The sequence below is a fragment of the Hyposmocoma kahamanoa genome, unplaced genomic scaffold, assembly GCF_003589595.1.
Source record: "Hyposmocoma kahamanoa isolate Upper Pololo Valley unplaced genomic scaffold, ASM358959v1 88, whole genome shotgun sequence".
NCBI lineage: Eukaryota > Metazoa > Arthropoda > Insecta > Lepidoptera > Cosmopterigidae > Hyposmocoma > Hyposmocoma kahamanoa.
This window is the reverse complement of record NW_020654466.1, coordinates 11359531-11376001: the sequence shown is the minus strand read 5'-3', so window position 1 is coordinate 11376001 and position 16471 is coordinate 11359531. Positions and strand designations below refer to the sequence as shown.

The window sequence follows — 16471 nt, the reverse complement described above, 5'->3', positions numbered from 1 at the left end:
ACGATAAGTGAACTTATTAACTCCAAAATTTGATATTTAAATTGAAATCAATACGTTACAGAGTGAATATAACGGCCACGTTATGTAACAGCTTTATAGGACTATACTTACTACTTTTTTTATATACAGGACATCTAACATCTGTGCCACACGACATCTGAACCGGGAATCGAACCCGCCAAATGTGAAAAAAAACCTGTGTTTTTACTACATTGATCGAAAACCTCAACCATAAAGATTATTTTCTTCCTTCATTTTTATGTGCAGCCGTGTGACGCCCTGTACCTCATTTTTAAAAATCTGAGAAATGAAAAACAATAAAAATGTACCTTACGCCGTGGTTCTGTTGTATACGCATTAACAAAACGGTCAAATGCAAGATCGCTGTAATGGAAGTTTTCTGTATTCTAACTAACGATCCAGACAGTCTTTGTTTCAGATACGACATGTCAGCGAACGGACGAATAGACATGTTGATGTTCATGTATATACATGAATAAGTATACGGGTGGAACTATGGATACAGGCTACTTTGCGCTGTATTATTCAAGAACCTGGTGCTAGAGAATTTTATCTCTTGTATTTCTCATATTCATGCCTCTGTCTACGATAATAATAACAAAGTTTTACTACTTAAAACGTTATAAAATAATCTCAGTACAGAGTACTAAAAAAACTGACCTCAAAAATCGTGGAATTACATATAATTACCAAGTTTTATTGAAATTGTTTCCCGGAAAGTGCGCAAACCCGGATTCATCCCCTAGTTCGCCACTATACGGGTCTTGACACAGGAGATAATAAAAATCGGTTCTCACTACTCAAAGTATATTGAGAGAGAAAAACGCCTTGAGTTGGAGAATAGCAAAATCAACCATTAAAATAATTGCTCCTTATAATATAATTTAGGCGCTATTTATAAAAATGAATCTTCATGCGTGAACAGCCACCCTTAGAAGTGGATGATTTTCTTCAAATGAAACGGGACCACAGTGGAAGCACCCTCTCCAACAAAAAAGAATCATGAAAATCGGTTCACAAATACCGGAGTTATCGCGTAACATACATACAAAAAAAAACATACAGTCGAATTGCGAACCTCCTCCTTTTTTTAAAATCGGTTAATAAAATTAATAAAAATAATAAAGGGCGAAAATTTACTGATCAAGTTACTTATTGTAATTACGTTGTTCTGATATTGAAATTTATTCCATAGGCGAGAAGCCCCGTAGCCGTGATGAGATGAATAATATAGGGATTTTCGTTAAAGCTGTTTTAAAATAACATCCATTTTTATCAACAAAAATAATGTTGAGTCATGTATATTTGTGCAATAATATAAAATACGGTAGTCGATTCAATAATGTTGACCCAACCTTTAACCCTAATGTTAAGGAATTGACTTCGCGTTCCATACCAATCAATCTTCTCCACTGCACTCTGTCTTTGCCTAGGGGGAATGCGACGCTCACTGGTACTGCCAGACTTTCAGGCACCTCCAATGTAATGTATATTACCAAAAAGAAAGCTTAAATTTTCCATAATTTTCAATTACTTTTTCTATGGTTTTTTATGTTTTCAAAATTAGAGCAGTCTTACGGTCAAATACAAATAGTGCAGTTAGTGTTAAGAATAACCAAGTTTATCTCAATACATAGATAATAATAACTTTATTTTCACAGATCCCTCACATTAAGTTTCCTGAAATAATAACACCTATGTAGCACTGCATTTTAGCCCTTTTAACCAACTTCATATTCATAATACAAAAAACTTAGATAGAATGCAAACAATGTGGTTGAAGAACAAAAAAAAATGCCATCACAAATGTAATCATAATGAAACTGACTAAAGATCAAAGAATTATTTATTACGTATAATGGTAGGTCGTATAGTCGCGGTTCTATTCACTAAATCATCTCAACAGTTTCAAAACTTTAGAAAAGTTACTCATCAATTTGTAATGAGTATTTAATGACCGAACAGATACGACATTCGCGTTTGCAGATGACTTGAATTGGTTAGTAAACACTTCGTAACCTGTCTGGGGTGCAACATTCACTTGAAATAATATCCACGGATAAAAGGAAAAAGAGGCTAAGTTATATTTTGTTTAAGACATTTTTGAAGCTGTATAAGGGAGCATTTTGAAGTTTGTAAATTCAGAAATGAAATCAATAAAAGCAACGTAAACGTTTACGCAAATTTTAATCTTAATGGTATTTTACAACTAAGTATATAGAGTTATGCTAGTTTATAATTAGTAGTAGTACAGACAAGAGCTACTTGTCAAAGAGTTCGTCTAGTACTATCGTCACCTTACCTATATCTACCGCAAAGCAGTAATGCGAGCATTATTGTGTTCCGGTTTCGAACGGTAAGGTTGCTGGTGATATTACAAGCACGTGGGACTTGGCAACTTATGTATATCTGAGTGCATCGAGTATATAACCAGACATAGAGACGAAATGTCAATTAATTTCTTTGAAAACTATTCTGCCAAATCATTACGACGATAACTGCGCTCCATTGGCCAGTCCGAATTCGGAACAATTGACGGGTGTCGTTAATTTTTTCACTTCAACTCGACCAGTTTAACTTGAGCTTTGCTATAAAGGACGAAAATTGAAAAATTACATATTTAATATTTAATTACCGATGAAATGTGGTTCCGTTTGTTTTATAATTAGATGTTTTGCTGTTTTTCGCACACCACCGAAGGGAACAGTCTCCCATAGTTAGAGATATTACAATAAATACAGTAAATACAATATTTATTACAATAAATACAGAATACTTTTGTAATATACGGAGACGTACACACAGGTCAGTTGTTGGCGCTGTACTATTTCAGCTTTCTAATTTATGATTTCAGTGTAAACGAGAGTTGATATTTAAAAGTGATATGAGGCCCATTTGCCTGACAAGTTGCCAGTGATGGATGGCCCTTATTTCGTCTCTATTTGTGTTTATATACTCGATGTCTCCGGGTGACGAACGTATATTTGCCATTTAAATCTCTGAGTGGCACTGCAACTGCTATGGACAGGCGTGTCGTTTACAACCAGGCGCACGACTTGTACGTACCGTCACTTAGTATCATAAAAATGCAATAAAATCGGATGCAGTAAAATCTGCTCATTCAGAATAAAACGAATTCTTTAAGGTAAATTACCAATCTTTGACACTCTCCCAATGTATGACACTGACAAGTGACGCGAACACGTGATCTGAGTTGAAAGTGTATTGGTTTGGGCGCATTCTATAAAAACTGTTAAGACTTTGAGTAGTTTGAGTACATTTAGGTATTAGTCGGAATTTTGTTAATTATCGATAAGTGTTTATTAAAACTATTAGGTAATTGTACAAACAATTTATTTTGTGTGTATTTATCGATGTATATCGTTTGTATATTTTATTTTAGAGGCATGTCAAACACTGGTGCAAAATTTCAACGTTTAATTGTAGTTGGCACCCATGTAATGCACACGTACAAAAGAATATTTTTTAGAACTTAATTTCGACCATTTGGTAAGGACGGAAGGAACGTATATTTGGATTTCTCTGTTAGTGACAAGTTTCAGTGGGTAGTTTGAGTAGTATTTGACATAGGTGTCAAAGACTGTTTTACTAACCCAATGCTTGCTAGTCGCATATTGAGGTGTCAAACACTAGGACGTAACTAGTGTCAACTATTGGTACCTGAAGGTACTGTGCAACGAGAAAATGCCAAAGACGTTACATTAATCGGAAGATTATGTATTTAAGGCGATTGATTGAATGTCTAAAGGGATTCCTATCGCTGCAAGATGAAAATATTTTTTTATGTTGTTTAAAACTTTATAAATATTAATCATGTCACATTTAAATTTCATTTTTGTGTTAAGTTTGTTGGCAATCTTATTTTAGATGTACTTATTAATTTTAATAAAAGCATCTTGCTTGATTTTCTGGTGAAGTTTCTGGTTCCATTTACCGTTCACGAGTACGAGTATAGGTTTAAATGTTATAAACAATACCGAATTTGCTATGTGCAAAGGCGGCTTCCTAAGGCCCATAAGCATACCTAGGGCCGAGCTCGTCCCTATCAATGCACTACGCAAAATAGGCTGAGTCGTTGTGCGGCGATACGATGTCATTTTAATTATTAATATGTAAGGGCGGGGCCGGTGTGTGGCTGTCGGTGGTGGTCGGCCGTGAAATTTGTAAAATCATCCTGTGAACCCGCACAATATAGTCGTTTAACTTAGATATTGATATGATGTTTATTTAACTGGAAAGAGTCAAAAACACCAATTCTTATAACCAATATACATATTTTTCGCAACTACTCGAAAGCCAAAAGAGAATAAAAAATAAGAATAAAAAAAGATGTACGACAGGACCAAGAAAAGTAAAAGCCAGGTTACAGTCTGGTATTTCGATTAAAGACAAAATTCTTCATTTAAAACGACATTTACTAACTTCATTGCCGTAGGAGTTAAGGAAATGTACACTTGCAGCTGTGGGCTAATCCAACAGACACCTACAACCTATTTCAACATACTAATAGCTACATTTAAATCGTGCAACTGAGTGTACAAGGATAGCTCGATTTTTCTCTCTAATGGAAATTCGAGATTTATTTAAAGCCGTTTCAAGAATGTTTCGAATTCAATTCGAAATTTCTATATGTAGAGTTGCACATTCCTCTATTATATACAATTCTGGTTTCATTGAATTTTAAATATACAAGACATGACCTGTCTAGGAAAAATGTGCTTCCACAAGTGATTTGGTATGCATAAAGCTAACACCAGACTGTTATAAATTCCTACATTTGAGACTTCAAAATCCGTTGAAAAGAAAATTTACTCAATAAATTTAATATGCACTGTCAAGAATTTTCGATGCAAGAATTTATTTTCAAATTTCTTTTCATGATGCAAGAAATATTAAGCTTAACCTAAAGTATATATTAACTGGGTAAAAGTATGTATATTTTCCTTATAAACATTTTACCTTCTTTCTTCTCTCAACAAGATGAAGAAAAATGGGTTAAAATTATGAGTCAGGTCTAAAACGGCTTTAGTATTGCGCGAGGAACATTTATCACTTACATAACTAAAGTATAACACAAACACGACCTAGTTGCGCGAGCGCAGGAAGCTGCTAACCATCGCAGTCACGCCGTGTTTAAACTGTAATTAAATCGGGTTCAAATCTGATTCCACTAATCCCGTCTATGGGTAAGATTTGTCTCGTAATCGTTACTTGTTTATTGAACTTGAATATACGTACATCCAATCAACTTAAAAACGCTTAAGTATGGACACGTAATTTCGTTACCTACGCAACAGTAAAAAAAACTTTCGTTTACTACATATTTTTTTATTGCATATTCGTACATCAATTTTTTTTTAAATAAACACAATAATAGTTACTACTAAAATACAAATAAAGAAGTAATTTCCCTCTCCATTTCGGAATGGATAGTATTAGTAGTTGGGCTTTTCACGAATTGTAACGATCTACGAAGTAAATTACAGTGTCTTCCTCCTTCACTGGAGAAGGAGCCTCCCACTCGTCACTTAGCCCATTAATCTCACAGAAACGGTTCGTCCGTCTGTCGCTGCCAGTAATCTAATACGACACGCCAGCTTTTCGTCCCAGTATTATTTGCACTCATAGAATTACGTCTAAAACTGGTTAATCCACCAGTGAATAACAACCCCTAGAATCAAACATTCCTGGGAAAAGGGGGAGGTATTCATAGCATTATTGTCGAAGAAAGTAATATCCTGTATTTGCTCATAATCTCACGTTTCTAATTCCGCTGAGGCGGTCAAACGCCCGGCAAATATCGTTCCCTACAAAACGATGAAGAAAAGTAATGATTGGATTCTAGAACGCGAGATATGCTTTGGAAAGATAAACCCATTTCTATTCTGAGAATATGCATATTGTACAGTATGTGTATAAAACAGCTATCTATTCTGAATAACTAACCTAAACTAAAGTTATAATAAGTAACGTAACGTACGTAAGTACGTAAGTAACGTAAAGTAAGTTTCCGGCGATGTTCAGACGAGACAAAAATCTGCAGCAGCGAAGACATCCCGAGTGCTACTTAGTATGCGTGAGACAGGGTGTGAAGAAGATACTGCATATAAATTGTGCTACCCATATTTATTTATTAAAGAAAACAGAGCTTAGACTGTCAAAACAGATTTAGCTTTAGAGATTATGTGGAAATGTACGGTGTTGAAGGTTTTTAAGTAGCTCAACAGGTAACTAAATAAAACAACTTACAACAGAATCATCCTGACTCGAGGAGCGCGTGTGTTGCAACCTCGCGGCCGGCGCAGCATATGTCGTTGTCAGCATGGCCAAGAGCAATCCTATCACGGCAACCATGCGTACGCGTACACCTATTGTCCTGCCGGTCATTTCTATCCACTTCTGCACATCCCGCACATATTGGAATTTAAAATCGGCGCTCTGTCTTGTGCCACCATAAAAGTCAACCTCTACTCTCATTTTGATAATCGATTCGTTTCCGTATACGTTTTCGTCTTTATGCAATTCGCATAGTTCGGACCCTCCTATTGCGAGAGAGCATCGGCTTTCGAATTCTATTTGGCGTTTCTTATTTTCCTTATTCGGTAACTTATATCTATCTAAATCGATCAGTTCGTGAATTTTGTCTATATTATTTCTGGAATGACTTGCCATATTTCTGTGAGTTACATCAGCAGTGTATTGTTGGTAAATTGAGTGTGTTAGTGCCATTTGGTTTGGTCGTTCACAGCGAGGTATATAGCTGTTGCTAGTTTGCTTGTACCGGTGTCAGCTGGGCATGTCAGGGCGCCAACACCGAATTTTGTGAAACAGGGCTAGGGGTACAGTTTATGCAGCGCCGTTTATCAACATGTTTCCTGCAAACCGTGTGCTAGATTAATTTCTCTGCGCGCTGTGGACGGGATGCAGTGTTATCGTCCTCGTCGTGGGCGGCGCTCCGTCACAATTTGTTCTCTACAATGTTCTTGATGTTGTACACAAGATAACGGAGCGATATCTGCAACAAAACAAAAGACAGTCAGAACGAATGCGGCAACAGGTAAGCGAGTAGACAGGTAAGTTTTAATTACTCAAATAAAATTTTATTGAATAATTAGACAGCAATTTTGACTGGAGCTCACTATACTCACAGCTGTAAATAAAGACACAACAACAAGAAACAAATACGGAGAAAGAGAGAGATAATATAATAAAGCAAGGGTATTCTTAAATTCTATTACATTTTAATCAATACTTGTATCTGTAATAAACTGTTGATCTTAGCGTTTACTGGTGGCAATAAAACTTAATTATAATTATTTTTGGCGCTGTCTCAATTAAAAATACTTGCAAATTTTATAAATTCAGTCATTTTAAAACATACATTTAATAATTTACATTAGCAGGTAAATACCAAATATAAACATCAGAAGCACTAATCAATTTATTTGATGAAACGCAAATAGTTACTTCTTAAAATTGAAGGCGTATATTTCTATTAATGTAAGCAATTCCAAAATAAGATTCGTACAATAATAAAATCTAATATTTTTTCCATTCTGATATATGAATAAAAAAAAGAAATGTGACAAAATACTTCCTGAACAAAATAAAATAAAAATAAATCGCACTAAACTGCATCATTTTGCAATTCGATCACATACCTAAATTAAATAATAGAACGTTCAAAGTAAAAGTACAAAATATCATAAAGTAATTTACTAAAGAAGCATATATAGTAAACAAGTAACGACAGCAAAGAGTGATAGATAACATGGAACACAGAACACCTTTGATAAGTAAGTTCCTACAAGAAGCATACGAACACTTGACATCATTTACAAAACGGCTTTGATAACAAAGTGTTAAATTTAACTTGGTGACTTTGATTTAAATGTTTCAAGACTTGCTGCGTAGTGCATTTAATATAAATTCAATTCAGTGTATTGAGACACTTATAAGGCCATAAACGCACGTGCAGTGGCGAACGGTAGAGTGATTGGGTATAGTATAATAGAATATGTAATTTTTTAAGTGTAGATTTATATCTTTACATAGGTATTGTAGCTTATGTAAATACACAGTCATCTACTGGTGTTTCTGCTTGTTGTATCTATTAGTTCTTCTACGGCGAAATCAGTCACCACACCGTCGTATCTCTTCCTATATACGGTGTTATATATAATACGTTCGGAAACTTTCTATGTTATATTTTCATTACAAAACAACGATTTAAAAATATTCCTTTTGTAGATAATATACATACTTTACATAAATCTTGTACATAATAAGCGCAATCAACTGTACACTGTAAGCAGAGCCAGATAATTATAAGATAGAGCTTCAATTGTGTGTAATATTTATTACAACGTCGTATTAATGTTTATCATGAACCCATACCTGTCCCTTTCCGTACTTCTATTTCACATTTGCGTGTTATATATTTTTTCTGAGTCCTTAAACCAAAGATTGCTTATGATATGATAGAAAATAAACAAGAAAATTGCATTTTTTATCTACTAAATGGTTGTGATTAGCGTTTGGGTTTTGAAAGTTCCCTAGACCATGGGATATTTTTTCTGGGATATTTTCGCTACACGAAATAAAACAAAATTCTCGGTTTGGAAGGGTAAGCGCTGGTGAAATTACAGGTACCTACACGTGACTTCTCAACTTAGGTTAAGTCTAAGATCTTTACGATTTGAAACTCTGAGTGGCACTGTAACTGTTATGGATAGGCATGTCACTTACCACCAGACGCACGACTTGTTTGTTTCGTCACTTGGTATTATAAAAAAATAACCTAACCTGGATCAAGAACCATGAGTAGGAAAAAATGTAAAAAACCGAGTAAAATTTATACATATTGCCTGCGTAAATTAAAAGGAAATAATTCTTAAAGTATTTACTAAGATTCATAATATTTCTATTGTGGTAAAAACCTAATACGTCAAACGCATATTAGACATAAGAGCTCAATGACAGCTCAAACCAATCACTATTTCCGTAAAGGAATATCGACCTCAAAAGTTTACGGAATTTCATCTATTTGCCAGTTAACGGAAAGTGGGTGAAATCCAATAAACCGGATTCATGACCCAATTTGCCACCCTTAGAGGAGTAATATTTTCTTCAAAGATGGCCCATAATCTAATCCGGTTAATGAATGTTTGCGTAAACCACATTGGTTTTAAATTATGCGGTTATAACTGCATAATTTAAAACCACTTTTTGTTTTATGTAAAAGAAGTATTGCAATTCTACAATGTTAACATGTAATAGGGCTATAAAGATTTGAAATTAAACATATTTTTAATCGACTTCAAAAAAAGGAGGAGGTTCTCAATTCGACTGTATGTTTTTTTTTGTATGTATGTTACGCGATACTTGATTGTATGAAAACCCTAATTGGGTAATTGTCAAACTTTCTATCAAAATAAATATCGTCACACTCGTGCACGAACTCTTCGCCGTTAGTTGTAGTAGGAATAACACCGAAATCGTTCTTCGCTCGTGGGTGATCAACAATAAATACAAAACACACGAGTATTTCATACATGTTTTATGTAAAAAAATTTTTATTCCATAATTCCTAGTACCCACAAAAAAGCGACACATACTTATTCTAAAGTACACATATATTTTTGTAACTCTAGCCATATGTCATTTCTGTACGCCGTGGGTATAGTTTTTATACTCTGGTGGGCCATGATCTTTAAATTGGACCACAACTGAGGTACCCCACTTGCAAGAAACAAAAAATCTTTAAATTCTTCCGCAAAGTAACGCCTGAATCTATTAATTACTTAAAATCTCAAATGTCGAAGTAATCGCGTAAAATACAAAAAAAAATGCAGTCGTGTGTTTTTTGAAATCGATTAAAAATAAATGTAGAGTTTCGTTTCGCTTTTATATAATTCGTAAAGTTATATAAAATCCTTATAGAATATAATCGAAAAACATGTGATTGTTTATATACACTCATTTATTTTTCAAGTACCTACTACTTTTTTATTTAATCGCTACCATCACCAGCTGAAGTATTTTCTGACCTGTTGGTTACACTCTGTATCAATTAGTTCCTCTTTGTTAACAGAGTAAATAGGCAAATAAATCATAATTTAATAGTTTTATGTAAAACAAAAGCACTATTTATGAAGAGATGCATGTAGAGACAAACATTTTTATGATTAATGAATGAATGTGCCCTAAGTCAAATGATAATATGAGCTATTAGCTCATTTGCTTTCGAGGGCTGGTAGAGATAGTTTTAGCTGCAAGTTAGAGCAAGTATAGCTAAGTGGACTATTTATAAACGACGCCAGACTAATTGCGGCCCACATGACCGACACTAATCTTTACGACAAATGTATCATGTAAACGTTCTTTCTATCAGATAAAGAAAAAATATTGCATCTGAAAATAATGTTCTTACTACGAACAATTTAATAATGTATGCAAAGAAATTAGTTTATAATATACACTGTAGAGCAATGTGTGGCATCAACAAATAAAAAATCCAAAATAGAAAGCAAAGTGTACTATAACTGATAATTAGAAAAAGGTAGCAGTATATTTCAATAACAAAAGATAATAAATACCATAAAGACATAATAACTTACGTTCTCTAAGTTCACCAAACGTTGCAGTCGTTGTTTGCAGCAAATTAAATCATGAAACCAAACAAACTCTCCCTGTGCAGTCTTATCTTCCTTTCCTTTCAACACTACTGAGCGAGATAGCGTGTGAGGTTCCACACCTGACACTGAAAGCACTAACAACTTTTCAGAACCACACCAAAACTAATCAAACGGTTTCGAAAGTGAAAGAGTTAGCTCTAATTTGTTAGGAAATTAGAGGAAAATCAATATATAGAAAGTATAACAAAAGCACCGGTACGGAAAGCTCGACTATTATTATTTTTAGATAACAAAAACACTATTTCCGAACTTGCAAATGTTTCGTAAGTGAAAATGTAAGTGCCTATGAGCGGAACGCTCGGTACGCGTTCTACGCGACCACGCACGGCTCTAACTACTAAAACTTCGGGTGAACGGAACAGTGAAGTGAACTTTAGTGCATGCGCCGACTCTTCGTTGTGTGCGTCATCTGTGTGAAAAGCGGGGACATGAGTGCGTGGCGCTTTGTGGGTTATTATTGGTCGACGCACAATGAAGTGCGTACAAGGAGCAATTTCGTTTGATTAAAATTTCTTTCGGTTTTTGCGTGGCTGCCTTTGTTTTGAGTAGAGCTTCTGTACGGTCTTTGTGCACTGTGAAATAGGGGGAACTCATTTGTCGGCAATTCGTGGATCGAATGCCAGCAATTAATTTAATTAACAATACAGCGGTGGAAACCAAAGATTATTAATTATTTTCTATAATTAAATTTCCCGAAAATTGTGGTGTTACTGCAGCCTTACAAAGTAGATTTGTGTTAAGGTTTTAACAAGTTAATCGCTTGCAGAAAGCTGCATAGAGAGATTTTGCCGAAATTGGTTCAATTCGTTTCCTAATTCATCTGTCGGCATTGGTTTCGTATGTGGATCTCTAGCCGCAGCTCGCTGTCTAGACTTGCGGCAGTAGCTCGACACTTTACGTTAAATTGTTTGCCAGCTAAAGAAGCACCAGACTGAATATTTTAAAAATTTTATTATGATGGTACAAGCATTGTACAGAAAACATACATTTTTGTTATGAGCATCTTATTTTGGTTCATATATTAATATATATTTGTTTATTACCTTAGATATTGACTTTACAACATGAATTCATATTATTTTTCCTGTTCTTAAACATAACGTAATAAATAATAAATGGTACAAGATTTAAAGAAGGATGTCATAAATCGGCGTCTCTTCATAATGCCAACTTTAAAATCTACAAATAATTTGAATTGTTCAATTTTTGAATTGTACTAGCTCCGAACAAAATTCAAAAGTACTGATTTACCTTTAAAAATTAACAAACAATATTTGCAATATAATATGATTTCACAAACTGTTTGTCACAACTTTTCAAAATTACACAAGTTATTAAGTCACCTTCTTTCCTGGTAATCGCAATGCCTTTATTGACTGATAACAACATTATGTTTCCAACGACTTATTACAGGAAATAATACCAATACATACAAAACAAAGTCATTCACAATGACAGGGTTTTTTATCTTTCGCCTTTTGATATTTCTCCACTCTGGCATTGTTAATGATGATTGCAAAATGGAATATAAATTACAAATGGACACTGGGAAAAACATTCCCAAATATGTGTAATAGTAACGCATGTTTAACTCGAATTTAGTTTCGCTGAATAAAAAATCTTATATACTTAGAGGTTGTTATACAATACACCTTACCTATTTCTGCCGCCAAGCTGCAATTTGATATGAGCATTACTACGTTCCGGTTTTGAAAGGTGTGGTGAAATTACAGACACTTGGGACTTTTCAACTTATGTGTCAGGGTGGCGGGTGCAGTGCCCCTCAGATCTTTGCGATTTAAATCTTATGTTATGGACAGACGTGTCACTTACCACCAGGCGCACCCCTTGGTTTTATAAAAAAAATATGTTCTCTTGAACCAATTGAATGCTCAAACTACAGTGAAGTACAAAAACATATCACACGTTAAAATCAATATCACTCAATGAAAAAGTCAACTTATTTGAAAAAAGAATTGAAAATGCAAGATTTTATCATTTATAAGATTTATTATCTAAAGGAAATTTTACAAAATGCTGCAAATAATAGGAAAAATGTGATACGCAGACAAAAAGGTCACCGTGAGTATGCAGTAGCAGCCTCGCAGGGCCATACTAAATCAGGATAAACAGGTAGACGTCATTGCCTATCTGCGTAAGGAGCAAATCTAAAATAGGATCTCAACAAAGAAAATTATACCATTTACGCGACTGTTTTGCAATTGCTTATGGCAATTGTAAGTAGAGTTCCAACAGCGTTAAACAGTGTTATTGCCAGTATAGTTCTTAAATTACTTCCTTATGGATCTTTAACGTAATCTTTGCGTATTTAATCAATTAACGCGTTGTTTAATTTTATTAATTCATATCTAGTTTCGCCAGCTATTTCATTTATGAAGTAACGTTAGGAAATTAATTCTAGTTACAGTACCTACAAGTGCTGAAATATAGTTACATACATATAAACATAGTTACAGTAAGTATGCTCTATAATTATTAAACTCCATTTTCTCCGCTTATACTTTTTCCTAACTCAAAAAACTGAAGTCACGGGTAAAGATGCAGCCAGATGCTTGACATCCTTTCCAAGTTGACGCCTTTCTACACATAAGGACTGTTGCTCCAACTGTTCTGCACCAAGCATTAGTCCGGTCGTGTATCGGGTACTGCTACCACCTAAGGGATTATGCTGATTACCAATTGGCCACGCTGGATTCATATAGATGACTGGGATTTAGTAGAGCTAACTAGTCGAAGCTACAAGGCCTTTAACACTGCGTAAAATTTCCTGCTTTTCGGTATTCTAGAGAATATATGACGGAGAGTGTGCGGTGGAATTGCACGATTTAATTCCGCCTTCACCTTTCCATCTCCGAGGAACTAGGCGTAGGATAGGATTCTACCCTTACAAACAAAAATAATTTATTTTATTCTAAGGATTCGCACGAAGCGTTACGCTTCCACATTTATATGGCGAACGACTATGGAGTGGAATTCTTTGCCTGCAGACATATCACCTGGACGCTATAATTTGGGCCTTTTCAAGGCGAGAGTGAGTAGGCATAATTTAGGTGTGCTCTCTCCATTGTCGACCTCGTCGTCACTTTCGAGATGGAGGTCAAATACGCACTCATATCACAATAAAAATATATTTATAACGCTGTACATCTTATAAGTAATCTCTTTGTCTGTTTCTGTTCAAAGTCAAAATATTTGCGGCTCTTATGTATTACACAGTATTTTTAAGATTAAAACAGCATCAACTTAACCATGTTAGGACACCACGATTAAATATTTAATTAAATAGTAACATAAAAGGATCATAATATATAACTAAATGTAACGAAAAGAAAAATATTATACGTATCAAACAAATACAAAAACCGACACAGTTATCATAACAAAAATAAAGTTCGACTATAAAATAATGTTAATACTTGTTTATATTTAAATATATAATATTAGAAAAAAATTGAAATTAAATTCACATCTTTTAACATCGACTTAGTACAGCTTTACTGCTTTATTGAAAGAAAAAAAAAACAATTTAAAAATACATACTATTATTTTTTTGACAAAGCAGAACATAAACTAAACAATCGCAACACTTTGAATAGATTAAAACAAAGTGTAAATAAACAGCTTTTTCAACATTTTTTTTTCATTAGCGTTTGGATACCACTTTCCACTTAACATCAGGTGGAGTGGAGTCATTTGCCTGTCATGTATAAAAAAAAAAAAAAAAAAAATTATAAGAACGCGAAATATTCGTCGAATCACTCAACATCTGTATTAGTAGGAAATTAAAACAAATTAATCAAATGAAAGAGAAAATTACAGACGACTGAATTGTTATTTTCAAATTTTTACCCCGTTAAAACCCATAGTTTGAAAATGACTTCATCTTCTTAGCGTGTCGACTTTGACGTTTATATTTGTAAGGACCGGCACTCAGCGACTGACACAGCACAGTTCGCCCAGGGAAGTACTGCCACTTTACCTATTTCTGCCGCCAAGCAGTAATGTAAGCATTACTGTGTTCCGATTTTGAAGGGTAAGGGTGATAGTGAAATTACAGGTACATGGGACTTGTCAACTTATGTCTCAGGGTGTCGGACGCAGAGGAAGTTGCCCCTCAGATCTTTGCGATTTAAAGCTCTGAGGCCACTGCAACTGTTATGGACAGGCCATCAGGTGCACGACTTGTTCGTGCCGTCACTTTATAAGATTATAAAAAAAAAATTACCATACCTATTATAACCTACTCATATTGACTTGTCGATATGGACTATTTGTTACCAAGTTTTCATGTTAACCATGCAGATATCATAGAGGTTTCTAACGTGCATTCTGCGCGACGAATGACACCGACCGGTCGTCTATACATATTTGAAGATAATACAACCACATATGGCTTGCTACGTGCCGCCATGAGCTGCAACATAGGCGCCGACTGACGACGTGACTTAGACCCGCGAACATGTCACAGTTATACACAACACCAGTACTACCTTCCTGTATACAGTGTAATGAAACCTTTATCGATTCATTTTGTTTATAGCAACTTCTGCTACTCTTTTATATTCTATTTATATATTTTTAACGCCAGATCGATTTCTTTTTCGTTCGTGTGCGACGTATGTTTCGTTGGTGGTAAACGACACACCTGTCCATAGTAGTCACAGTGCCACTGCTTGGCACTGAGCTGTAAATCGCTAAGCTTTCAGGGGCGCTGTCACTTCACCCGGCGCAAAATGTAAGTTGACAAGTTCCAGTTGTCTGTAATATCACAAGCACCCTTGTTTACCCTTTCAAACCGGAACGCAGTAATGCTCACATTACGGGGTGTACAAATAGATAAGGTGGCAATTCTTGCTGGGACGAACTTTCACAAGGACTAAGAAAGTAAATCTTCTAAAACGTTTATACTTTAGTTGCTCTTTATATGAACGGTAAAATTTCACATCTAAGTAAATACATTTCTGAATTACCTTCTGTGGTAATTAACTTTACTTACTATTTACTCTTTCTATTCAAAGAACAATTTCAATAGCCTCAGCGGCTGAACGGTTACCACGCTGGCCTGTCACGCAGAGATCCCAGGTCCGATTCCCGCGTCGTCGGGACAAATATTTGTATGGCCTACATTTATTTTTCTAGCGAGTTTGGGTGTAATTTTTTGGGTGCAACTCAGGGTTTCCTTATCCCCATAATTATATATGTCCATGAGTGTGTGCGTTATTAAAAAAATAAGACAAAAATTATTAGTAATAATTAGTGACAAATATTTAGTGAAAATAATTAGTGACAATGACAAGGGTTTCCCTAATGCGGGACTATGAGTGTGTGCTTTATTATTACAATTTATAAGAATTTAGCATACAGAGGATATTTATTTTTATTTATTTATTTCAGACAATCAACGGCGGTTCTTAAATAATATTTAACAAAATAAATTATTTTTGTTTGTAAGGCCAATAACAGATCGCCTCATGTTATTTAGAAGGTAGTCGGTAAAAAGAATTTAAACATAAAAAAGTAGCAATTGTGTCCACTAAGAAAAAACAAATAGGTTAAATTTAAGTAGTAGACATAACATGGAGTATAAATAAATAACGCACACACTCACAGGAGTATAGTTAGCTGGTTTGTCGAATTAAATAGGGAAGTCGGTGACAATGGTACTGTGTGTGTGTGTGTGTGTGTGTGTGTGTGTGTGTGTGTGTGTGTGT

General features: G+C 34.8%; 1 protein-coding gene across 1 annotated transcript in view; it reads right to left on the bottom strand.

Moving 5' to 3' along the window:
- LOC113235838 (matrix metalloproteinase-14-like) overlaps positions 1-11065 on the bottom strand; it is a 202174-nt gene extending 191109 nt beyond the window's left edge. Inside the window, exons 1-2 of the mRNA XM_026471756.1 lie at positions 10662-11065; positions 6292-7057 (exon numbers count right to left, since the gene is read on the bottom strand). Coding sequence (XP_026327541.1) covers positions 6292-6771 — 480 coding nt within the window. The 5' untranslated portion in view covers positions 6772-7057; positions 10662-11065. The remainder of the gene's footprint in view (positions 1-6291; positions 7058-10661) is intronic.
- Between the last annotated feature and the right edge of the window lie 5406 nt (positions 11066-16471).